The sequence below is a fragment of the Nicotiana tabacum genome, chromosome 6 (assembly GCF_000715075.1).
Source record: "Nicotiana tabacum cultivar K326 chromosome 6, ASM71507v2, whole genome shotgun sequence".
Lineage (NCBI taxonomy): Eukaryota > Viridiplantae > Streptophyta > Magnoliopsida > Solanales > Solanaceae > Nicotiana > Nicotiana tabacum.
This window is the reverse complement of record NC_134085.1, coordinates 203,512,532-203,524,790: the sequence shown is the minus strand read 5'-3', so window position 1 is coordinate 203,524,790 and position 12,259 is coordinate 203,512,532. Positions and strand designations below refer to the sequence as shown.

Sequence of the window (12,259 nt, the reverse complement as noted above, 5' to 3'; positions counted from 1 at the left end):
GTGTGTGAATTTTTGTTGCAAATTCTGTTCGAACTCATCCGTTGTAATCATTGGAGTTTTTCTGTTAAATCAAAAGTGCTAACTTCAGGTTCATCTTCTAATTCTTTCTTTCACTTCATTTCTACTATTGTTTAAAGCATGATAACAGCCCTAGTTTGGTTCTGAAAATTAATCGAGAAATAAAAAAAAAATATTTGTGTTCGATGTCTGTGTGCTGTTTTGCTGCTTCCTGAAATATTCCTACGATCTTTTGCTTGGTTATTTTAGAATCTCAATATTATTGCCGAAGTACTCTTCACACTTCAGATTATGTACGTTTCTCACTTTGAATCCATGAAAGCATGACTGCTAAGAAGTATTTAGATTTCGGAGTGTATGTTTCTCTGTTTATGCTTAAATTGAATGCAAATCCAAATGGGGCTTGTAATATTTGATATAGTTAATATATATATGCACTACACTTCTAAATGATGGTAAAGATGAATATATAATATTAATTCCCTAACTCGTATGGTTTGACTTGAGATTAGAGTTGTCATTAGCATGCAATTGATATCTTAAATGGAATTTCAAAAACTCATCATTAAAACTTAACTATAAGGGAAAATAAAATCAACTTTGACAGTAAAGCTGGGAGTTTGCTTCCAGAGTGTGCTAAAATGACTTTGTATAATGGTTGATTCATTTAAATCAGTTCATGTTCAAAGAGTGAGAATGTTTTCTGTTAATCATTAATCCTTGTAAAGGTAGTTTGAAAAAGGAGATGTAATATTTTAACTGATTCATCTGTTGTAGTTGGCAAAATCGTTAACAGCTGAATATTTGTGTTAATTTTCTTTTCTTCTTTAACTGGGTTTGTTGCCGCTTTTTCTTAAATGCCATAACCAAGTTGCATTCACAAATTGGAGTTGAGAAAAATGCATCCCAAAGGAAATTAGCACATGTAATTACTCCCCAAAGAAACTAGACTCATGTGCATTTATAAAAAAAAAATGTGATTTTTTACGCACAAATGGACATTGGTTAAAATCATGTGTAATTTTGTATGGTTCGTGCTTTTGGTTTCTTGTATAAAGTACATTGCTAAAATTGAACTCATTAATTGTGACTTGGGCCTAAATAGAGGCCCATTTTTCTTTTCCCCTTTTGTTGCATCAATAACGTGAGAACTAATTTATGAACATTCCTAAAATGCTTTAGGCGCAATTAAAATTATTACAACTACGGGTACGACTCCCGTAACGTGGTTGTGATAGTTAGTTTTAAATTAGTTAAAAATAGGAATACCTTTAATTTTCCCTTTAAAATATATATAAACTTTTTTTTTAATTTGAGGTGTGCCATGCTTTAAATCTATAACACATGGCCCTCACAAATTTAGATCAAATAATTTGGGGTGTGACATATACAAATAAAATCCTTTAATTTATGGCCATCATATAAACACAAAATTAGTTCAGAAATGCCTTGAACTTTTGTAGTTTGCTTTAGGCGCGTTAATTAATTAATTATCATAGCTACGGGTATGGTTCTCGTGACGTAGTTGTGACCCCTAATTACTAAAATTCGGGGTACATTTATGTGACCCGGCCACAATTTAATCTTTAAAATTAAACATGTTGTAGATCGTGGATACGGTTCCCGTGACATGATTTGCAATATGTAACAATAATTATTAAAAGCGGCTAATCATTTAAAATGCACAATAGGTTAAAATATGTAATAAATCAGATAATGGGCCGATTATAATAGTATAACCGACCGTGCTAGAACCACGGAACCCGGGAATGCCTAACATCTTCTCTCGGGTTAATAGAATTCCTTACTTAGAATTTCTGATTCGCAGACTTCAAAAGGAAAGTCAAATTTCCTCGATTTGGGATTTTAAAATAAATTGGTGACTTGGGACACCAAATAAACTATCCCAAGTAACGACTCTAATAAATAAATAATCTCATTTCGAATAATGTCACTTAAATTAAAAAACTCCCTACACCCCCCTTGAGTGTGTAAAAAGGAGGTGTGACCGGTAGTACAAGATTAATTGAAGGTTATGGAAGAGCTAATTTATTACTACAGGGGGGAACATATTTGGCTATATATTAATGAAACACTATATTGTAGTAAATCTCAAAGAAACTTATTAAGTTTCAAAGATATTCGCCAAAATGGCTACCATATTGAGACTACAAATGATGAAAAGATTGAATATCTTTATATTACTACAATAATGTCTGGTAAGAAATATGTGCTTGAAATGTTACCTGCTCTTTCCTGCGGCTTATACTACACAAGTATTAGCAGGATTGAATCACATTCCATAGTAAACGAGCAGTTTACTAATCAAGATAATTTTATTATTTGGTATGACCGGTTGAGCCATCCTGGTTCTAATATGATGCGTAAAATAATTGAGAATTCACATGGACATTCAATGAAGAACCAGAAGGTTCTTCCCTCCATGTGAACCATTCAGATATATATGATTTTGGTAAATGCATCTACAAGATGGTCACATGTGTGTTTGCTATCAACTCGCAATATGACACTTGCGAGATTGTTGACTCAAATAATAAACCTAAGAGCACAATTTTCAGATTATACAATTAAGACAATTCGTCTTGATAATGCTGGTAAGTTTACATCCCAAGCCTTTAATGATTATTGTATATCAACTGGGATAACAATTGAGCATCCGGTTGCTCATGTCCATACACAAAATGGTCTAGCAGACACTGAAACTTTACATATAGTTAAACAATATTTTAATGAACCTATCAGATTGTTACTTAGCGAATAAATGATGCATTATACAAAAATATTCATCGCAAAGCGAGGAGGATCAAAATTTTACAGTAAGATGGACACGGGACAGAAGTGCCGATTTGGTACCCACAGGCCACGTCTTCAGAGCTCTCCCAACAGTACTAGAAAGAATGGCTTTTCAATTTGGAAAAGTAAAACAGTTGAGCGACTTATAACTCATCCGTCAAGCAGGAAGTGAAGAAAAATTTTAAACCGCCTATACAAGTGAATCTCATTATTCTCTCCAATTGTCTGAATGTTTGCGTACGGGTGCGGTATAGATATACGCATCCGAAACCAGTCGAGATGAAGACAATAGACCAGCTGGCCTCACCATTGAGCTTGCCTCTGATAATAATCAGCAGCGTTTGCTCCTTTTTCTATCTTGCGCTCTCGAGGGGGTCAAATTTATAAACAACTTAACGTTGCCTCCTTTTCACTCTGCCCATAACAAGAGAGAGGGGCATGTCATCCGCTACTTCAGCCCTCGGTATCTGATTGGAACTAGTGCATTCTTGGGTCATTGTTTTTTCCACGCCATCATGACAACCAGATATACAAGATCTGCTAGAGTGATCGTCTGCCACATCCTTACTTTGAGCTATGTCTGGACGCAACTTGGCAACCTTAGCAGAAGACAATGAACGTCTCTTCGCACGCGATTTAAGGATAAAGGAAGCAAGGGTCATGCAGTCATCTGCTGTTTCACACAGATTATTTAAGGAAAACCCACCATCGCTCTTCAATTGATTGCATTTATTTAGCTTGTGACAGCCTGAAGCTTTTAACTGTCTTGCATTTTCATCAGTGCACACAACAGCATTCTTTTGAAAATATAATGAGGATTCCTGGGGCCCTATTGTAGAAGCATTTTCCCAAACGCGGTTCTCACCAACATCGAGATCAGCTGTGCCTTTATCCAAGTGCGGACGAGACAATGGAGGACCCTCAGAGTTAACACAGGAATCATCATATCCACTTGTGGAATGACGTTTATCCATAATATTCATGGTCTTCCCGCTGTCTTGAACATGTGAATCAACCTCTTCAACAACTGTCATTGACGAAGACAGATTTGGCAAAGATGATGAACTTTCTTGTGAGGCAATAGTTCTCTTTTTCTTCACTAGCGAACTGGTTCTCCTCCTATTCTTGCAGATATTGTTAACTGCAGTAGTAGACTCAACCTTACTGGAAGCAGAAACCTCTGGAACCATATCATTTGGTGCTAATTTTTTAGTCCGTCTAGGATGCAGTTTAGAAGGTCTTTTATTCTTTGTTGAATCATGATAACCCTGTTCAAACGCCTCTTCACCATCTGAAATCCTCTCAATCTCCTGGTCTCTAGAAGATAAAGAACTGTTGTTTAGAAGATCAGAAGACTCTGGACCTTCACTTTCCTCCAAATGTCGCCTCTCCAATTCACATAATGCATCACACCTAGGAGCCGAATCATCCCTAGTTGCTCTGGGCCTACAAACAGAAACTAAATCAATCAGTAAAAGCAACAAGCAGCTAAAAACACATTCCTTCCATCTAAAGCTGTGTGTCCAAGACCAGACAAAACTGTGTCCAAGACCAGACAAAACTATCTCTGTGCTTTGATATAGCAGTTCATTTAAACATCTATAGCCCGCACAAACTAATTTGGGATTGAGATGTAGGGGAGCTTTGAGTAAAGCACCAAATGAGGCATCAGCCACTTCCAGAAATGTTTCCTATTTGAATACGGATTAACACTGAATTAAATAATCACAATTTTATCACAACACATGTAGCAAAATATTGTTGAAAGCATACATTAGTTTCCTTCTTTTATTCGCAGAAGCAGTTCCACATCCAGCTCTATAACTAAGTTTATGAGTTGGAACTATGTCATTGGGTTTAAGGGCAGGTCTCTCCTCCTCCCTGTCGACGAAGTTGGAAATAAAAGCTTCTCTTCGTATCTTTTTAGCTTCTTGCAGCATGGGAACTTCATCTGGAAATAGCACCTTCCATCTCCTGTACGTAGAACAATTGAATAAGAAACAAATCTGGATAGCACCTAGTGTATATTCGAACTTCAAAGCCACAAATAAGACAACATCCTCGCGCCAACGAAAAGATTACACAAGCAACACCCATTCAACCATAACCATAAACGTCCATACCTCCGGCATTGGTTATCAGTGCGTGGAGGAACGCAAGCAGCAACCTTGGACCAGGAATATCCATGTTCATCTATGGCTGATTTTAACTTCAAATCCTCCTCTTCTGTCCACTCATCCAACTTCAAAGAAGGATCTAAGCTATTGACCCATCTGAAACAATAGCAGAAATAAAACTCAAACGATAAGAATGATAACAGCTTTTTCCACCTTAATTGCCGAATCAGACAGATAGTAAATACCTTTCTCTACATTGTACATGAGTCCTCCCTGGTACATATTGAGCTATCTTCTTCCAAATTGGCGCTCGACAAGGCACAGATTGACCTATATTCCTCCAAGATTTAGGGTAAAAGAGCATAACAGCAACTTTCAATCGTTTGTCTTCATCAGCACTCCATTTACCGCACCTTTTCCTTGTTGGATGAAGTGATTTAATCCACCTGGGAGTTTCAAATAAATTCACCAGCTTAACTCAGAGATACATCAGGGAGAACCAAATCGCAAATTGCTTTTAAAACATTGAATAGAAGAAATATGTAAAAAGCAAACTGAAACATGAATAACATTTGGTATTCAGAAGCCTCAGATTTAACTATGCCTTCCCTTCTAATTCTCCTACTCTGAAGATCCTTTGGATGAGATAGAGTACAACATAAGTATTAGTAAAATACAAAACATTGAAGTGTTCGCTTTACTCCAACCAATAAAACCTTACCTAAAGGTACCTACATAGTCACAGAAGGAATTGTTGTCAATCATTGATGAAACAGCAGAAAACAAATTCAGTTACATAGTGCATGTTTAATTTGTCATGACGCACTTTTAAAGCCAACGAGAAGCAGTAAATTTATAGATCCTACTCTAGAATCTAGATACTGGACCTACGTAAAAGGTGGTGGCCAATCACAAAACACCAACTTCAAAGTTCTACAAAAGTAGTACCGGACCTTATAAAAAAAAAAAAAAAAGGTAGTACCGAATACAGAATTATGAAGAAATTATCACTTCCACAGAAGTAGTGTGTATGATGATATAATACATTATGCGAACCATTGAAGTAGCTAGGAAAAGAAGGAATGATACGAAACCACTATGAGGAGAAGACTGACCTATTGGAGCACTGTGTACCTGCCCGGCCCTCAATTACAGAAGCAACAAGCTGCCAGTTACTCTCACCAAAAGTCTCCACAGCAGCACAGAGTTTAATGTCCTCCTCCTCAGTCCATTCCCGCCTAAGGATTGAAGCATTCAGACTCCTCTGATAATGTGATAAGCACTGGAACGGAGTCCTACATACTCCTAATGATGCAGAAATATCAATCCAGTTACTCATTTCATTCCGCTGGACAGCATGCAAAAGGGCCTTTTCCTCTAATATATCCCACTCTTCATGTTTAATTAAGGGGTCTTCCCAGTTCAACCACCTGAAGGGATGTAAGAAGAGGATAAGTGACCATTCAACCAATGATAGCAGAAAAATCAAATTCAAAGCACCTTAAACACTTAACTAATGATAACATAAGCACCACTAAGAAGGTGATTAGGTATGCCCATTAATGCACATATCAATCATAGGACTTGCAGCAGCTAAAACTTTGTTTGGAAGGAGGAGACCACGCAGGATCTCTTAAGGTACTTAAGATCGGATTTTAGAATCAGTAAACGTGCAATTATAATGTTACGTTTAAGTGTATGTGGTTATTTCTGTTCATTATATGCTCATGAGATTCAAGGCATATCCATTATATACAATACTTACACTTCCAAAAGGTAATAAATAAACCAAACTTCTCAATGTTTCTGGATCGCAAGACTACATATTAGGGTAGTAAACATCTGACTGTAGTATTGAATATTTAAGATCATTCTGAGACAGTAACGATGTTAAATTAATAGTATATGTAGGTTCATGTTTATTGGTCTATTCGTACGACTTGTCGCATATCCCTTAAATGTTTAACAAAGCTTATATTCCCATTAAATTAGAAAACCTAACTTGTGATCCTATTCCATCCTTGATACCATCATTTTTAGGCTCTACTAAACCTGAACTTGGATGATAGACAATTAGGCATGCAGTTCCGACAGCTTGGCTAGTCATTATTCAGCAAATGTTCTCCATAACTTATCATAGGTCAAAAGGACATGATTCCCGATACTCATATTACAATTAATAGGAACAGCAAAAATCAAATTTTTAATATAATTTTCCATATACAAGAATGCATAGAACTGGACAGATACCCAGCAGCAATATTCTTATTCAAGTATGAAACGCTATCTATGCGAAGAAGGTATATAACTATTTTATAAAGGGAAAAAAGGTACTTTAAATCTACCTCGATTGACATTCAGCACCAGAACGACCAGGAATATACATGGCAGCTACTTGATCCCAATTGACCTTGGGTAGAAATAACCTCATGGTCTCAGGGGTAATCACAACGTCCCTGATTGAGGCAATGAGGCCATCAAGATCACCAGATTCTCCAGAACGTCCATCCTTGTTACTGCAAAAAAGTTTGATAAGACTAAATGGTCCCATAAGAGCAAATTGGTAGCAAACATGGCGCATTTTCCAGAAACAAGGTAAATAAGAACAATCAGTCAAGTTCCAAATCTCAAATTTTTCAAAAGAAATTCCACTTGTTAGGGTATGTTCATTTCTCTTGACACTTCTAGTTTCCAGTTATTGATGAGAGTATTTCAATATTTTGAATAGATCTTATTGATAAAACCAGTCATAACCAAATGCCCTCATGTTCCAACTTCCAAACTTCAACTTCAAATCTAATGGTATATAATGAAGGGTAAAAGTAGAAGAGATAACTGAGTAAGAATTAGTTCCAACATCAATGAATATTCTTCAAACCAACCTGCATACCATTTGTAATTAACTAAGAATGATAATCCCCAATCACCATAGCATTTTTTATCTCCATACAGGAAGCCCAGTTGGTAGTGAATAAGAGAACAGCACAAAGAGAAAGGATGGATATGAAGGGCTACGAGTGGCAGAACAACACTCTAAGACTGGGGAGAAGAGAGTGAAAGTCAAACATTTGACAACATTAAGCTCTACTGGTTGAGTTGAAGAAACCTAAGACAATCCTCTAGAACTGTACAAAAGAAAATTAAGTTTCAAAAATATTAACTTCACTTCTTGGATACATGATTTTCTAATCCTGCTATATAGACACTTTCAGTATAACATCACCTTCAAAACACTACTTTATTAGAAAAGCATTTGCACATGTAAATTTCTTTATAAAAATCTGATAATCTCATGCTGTCAAACAGCCAATCCTAATATTCAGATTTTAATCTAAAGGTGTAAAATTAAAGAACTGACATTATCTCTTCTCACGCAAAAAATCAAAATATATAGCTAGAAAAGGACCACAAATTATTGCATTGGTGCTGGCACCAACAATTAGATATATCCACTTCAAACTTAAAAGACATAGATATAAGGCATCCAGTCTCTTTATAGTTACCGCCCAATAAGGACCACCAAGATAAACATCAACAATAATACTAAAGATATCAACTTTTATCCAAGTGCTATCACCCCCTACACTTGCTCAAAGTTGTTGAAAGTTAAAAGAATTCTCCTTTTTTTTACAACCAATTCAACAAGAGTTTTCTCTCTTCTATTTTCAGTTTTCACAAAATTGCAAGTAAAAAGGGAAATTGAAATTGGAAATTTAGGTGAAAGAAAGGATTAGAATTAAATATTATTGGGGTAACATATGATCCTCGTATAAAGGCTGGAAAAGAATAATTGTGAATAAGTCGGAACCACATATTCCAATCCATACAAATAAGGAAAGTCATATATTTGAATACTATGATTAGTCAATCAAACAATTGTGAATAAATTGGAACCACATTTCCAATCCATACAAATAAGGAAAGTCATATATTTGAATACTATGATTAGTCAATCAACTTTTAATCTTATCGGCTTGATGAATTAAAGTTTGCTGATACATACAAGCATCGTCCAAAAGAATGGAGAAAACAGGAAATCACTGAGAGACAAGGTTTATATAAAGTTGACAGTATTAGAACTCAGGGTTGTTGGTCGTTTTTGTCCCTGTGAAAGATCATGGATATGTGCATACAAGAGCTGTATGAGCAAGAATCTAATTTGAAAGAAGTGTTTCCTCATTAACATATCCACTGCAGGGAGAAATGTACCTTAGTAGATCCACTGAGCGTTGAAGCAGCATCTCTTGAAATTGTTGTTTCACTCCTTTTGCAAGATTCTCTCTCTCTTCTTTGGACCACTCCTTACGACTCAATGAGACAGCAAAATGTGTCAATGCCTCCCTAACGCTAGCAACATGAGAATTCTCGGGAGGTCCATAATGTATTGCAGATAACTTCTTTCCCTGGAGCTGTAAGAACAAATTTAGGAACAGAAGATTACATATAAATGTATCCCATACAATTATTTTTTTTAAGTACAACTTGTATCACATATAATAACACCATTGTTTGTGATTGAGGCAGTTATTATTATTGTTGTTTTAATGGAAAATTTCAAGCTTTCAGAAGATGCAATCCATTTTTTGTACATATGGCACAAGATACAATACTGATATACCAATAAAAAAACAGATAAAATATTCATATAAAAGAGCTTTAAAATAAGTTATGCATGATACGATCAATCAGCTAGAATGAGAAAACAAAGGAAGGTAAGGCTGTCAGTGTCCAACAAGCAATTAATTACCACAGACAAGTTGAAAAAACAGGAAAGCCACATATGTCAATTGATGACATATTTGGCACCATGTCACCGGAAAAACAAATTTGACAATGAAAATGCTGCTCAACTGTGTCAATAGTCATCAATTAGAGCCATGGAAACAGACTCTATGCAACATAGACAAGGTGGCAAACGTCCAATCCCCAAGTGAGTAGACAACAGACATAGTACAGTTAGTTTTCATATTTTTTTCTTGAAGGCATTGCTCAAAAATCAGTAGCACTTTCTCTCTCCTTGAGAAGATACAACTTAAATAACCTAATACTTAAACAAATAAGATTAAACAAACAATGAATTCTCCTGAACATATCAACATCCATTTTTACAAGCCATAGTCTTAAAATACACTAGACATAAACTAACAGGTTTCAACAATACAAATTACATCACGCCTTTCTCGTAATAATTTATATTAAGCTGTTCAGATTAGACCATTAAGTAAAATTTCGCCCATCAATCCAAATCTAGTTGAGAAAAAAACAATTAATTGACGTTTTCACTTTTTACAGCACTTAACACGTCAAATTACTCTTCCATTCTTGTATATTCATGTTGTCCCACGCAAAGTAATCTTTTGACAACAACTTAAGAACCTCGTACAGTTTTGTTTTTATATTCTCTGGCCTAAAAGAATGAGCAAATAAGCAAAAAACAAACTGACACGATAAGACACATAAATGAACCCGGCATCTCATGTGCTCATGTGTTCCTTATCCTAAATTAATCCATTCAGGCAGCAACATGAGGTGGAACTAAACGAAGTAATAATTAATCAAGCTTGCAATTAATTGGCAGATTGTAATGCTGACCTTTGAACTGCACTTTTGTTTTGGCAAAGAAATTAACTGGACACGTGCATCTCTTTTCTGTGACAAGGCCCGACCCATTCTCTTTCTGCTAGCGATCTGAAAGCCTTTAAGGATCTTCACCCGTTCCTTCAATTTTTTCAACTCTTCCATTCTTGCTTCAATCTGCATCATTTTATCCCGGATAATTTTCTGACACGACCTATTCTTCTTGATGGCCTCAACAAATGCCTGTGCTGATTTTGGGAAGCAAAAAGAATTAACTGACACTGCTGTGTTTTCAGCACCGGAATCATGCCACTCAATTAGATTCTGAGAACTAGCAATTTCATTACTGCATCCATCAGAAATCTGTGTGGTTCCATCTACACAAGCGGGAAACCCTTCCCCAGCATTAGTTCTCTCTACAAAGAAATTATTGGAAGATTCCTTTTCCGAGGTAATGTTAGTGACACCAACCTGCTCAAAGTTATTCAAAGGACTCTCCTTTCTTCCCTTTCCAGAATCTGTATAAATTATACGATAGTAACCCAAAAAAAAGATAATACTTAGTAGCAAATAAGAAATACATAAAAGATAAAGGATTTAAGTTGTATGCCCCATTTCAACCACATTACCAGTTAATGCTTATCAACAGATTTACCTATACTTACCTAATAAGTGACCTAATTGTGCAAAATACTTTTCTTTTTACATAGTCTGTGCATAGAACTTAAACTCAAAGATCAAACATTCTTGATACCCAACAGACGAATACAAAAAACCATCTTTTGCAATGTAGCTACTAATCATGACAAAATACTTTAACACTAGTTCGGTTCATATTAAATAGGAGTACTAGCAATGAGTATAGACTTATAGTTATAATTCTATTTCTACGCAAACGAGTGAGGGCAGAAAATCTAAATCAACAAACAGAAATAATCTACCGTCATCGTAGGCCGCAAAGCGGCGCTGAATAGCACGTAGGGTTTCGAAATCATCATCACCCTCCGAGCCAGGAGGAGGAAGCGAGCACAACGGTTCTAGAGTTAGAGGCTCACGAAGCTCTGTCGATAGGGCGAATCGCTCTTGTATGCTACGAACCAACTCGATGTCATCGTCTACGTCATCAACGTCTGTACCGGAGGGGGTTACGTCGTCCGCACCGATGACGTGGCCACCGCCGATATCGCCGGTGGAACATGAAGGTTGGAGGTCGTCAGTTTCCTTGCCGGAGAGAAGGCAAGCTTTCTTAAGGGCTTCCATGTCCTCTTGAAAGCCGTCATCGGAATCGCTGCCGGAGAAATCTTCATCGTCGTCGAAAGCCATTAGGAATTAGGGATTCAGGTAATCCGACGGATTGGGAATGTAGTGTTAGGGCTTTAAATTCAAGAATTGTTAAGTTGAATGCAGATGGCGGTAACAACTACTGTTCGGAATGTTGGAGACTAAATGGACCACAAAAGTGTGTCAAAATTTGGGCTCAATATCAGAGAGCCCACAAACTTGCTTAAATAGAAAAGGGATTTTTTTTTAGCAAACTTCATTTGTAGCCATCCGGAAAAAATTAATGACAATAGCTAGCCACAAAATAAATTATACAATTAACAGTCCAAAACTAATTAAAAGGCTAGTCCTCCGGTACTTTCAAACCTAGATCTCCGGTACTACTTTTCCTCCTTGCATTTCTCGCTATCTCTCTTCTCTTCTACATCTTCTCCAGTTTCTCCTCTTATTCC

At 36.4% G+C, this 12,259-nt stretch overlaps 1 protein-coding gene across 2 annotated transcripts; it reads right to left on the bottom strand.

Annotated features, from left to right (window-relative positions):
* Positions 1-2,671: 2,671 nt before the first annotated feature.
* On the bottom strand, positions 2,672-12,005 carry LOC107803091 (uncharacterized). 2 transcript variants are annotated; one of them, XM_016626705.2, is made up of 9 exons: positions 11,468-12,005; positions 10,542-11,044; positions 9,159-9,358; positions 7,295-7,465; positions 6,065-6,379; positions 5,195-5,395; positions 4,956-5,105; positions 4,606-4,806; positions 2,672-4,278 (listed from the first exon to the last, which is right to left on the bottom strand). In XM_016626705.2, the coding sequence occupies exons 1-9, from the start codon at positions 11,847-11,849 to the stop codon at positions 3,225-3,227; spliced, it is 3,177 nt and encodes a 1,058-aa protein (XP_016482191.1). In that variant the 5' UTR covers positions 11,850-12,005; the 3' UTR covers positions 2,672-3,224. The 2 variants fall into 2 exon arrangements, with proteins under 2 accessions (XP_016482191.1, XP_016482192.1); XM_016626706.2 differs by having other exon boundaries at positions 9,159-9,352.
* Between the last annotated feature and the right edge of the window lie 254 nt (positions 12,006-12,259).

Coding starts and splice junctions, on each gene's coding strand:
- LOC107803091 (XM_016626705.2), bottom strand. CDS start 11,849: ATGGCTTTCGACGACGATGAAGATTTCTCCGGCAGCGATTCCGATGAC. Junction 11,045..11,467: donor CTTTGCGGCCTACGATGACG/GTAGATTATTTC, acceptor TAATTTATACAG/ATTCTGGAAAGGGAAGAAAG. Junction 4,807..4,955: donor ACTGATAACCAATGCCGGAG/GTATGGACGTTT, acceptor TTCTACGTACAG/GAGATGGAAGGTGCTATTTC.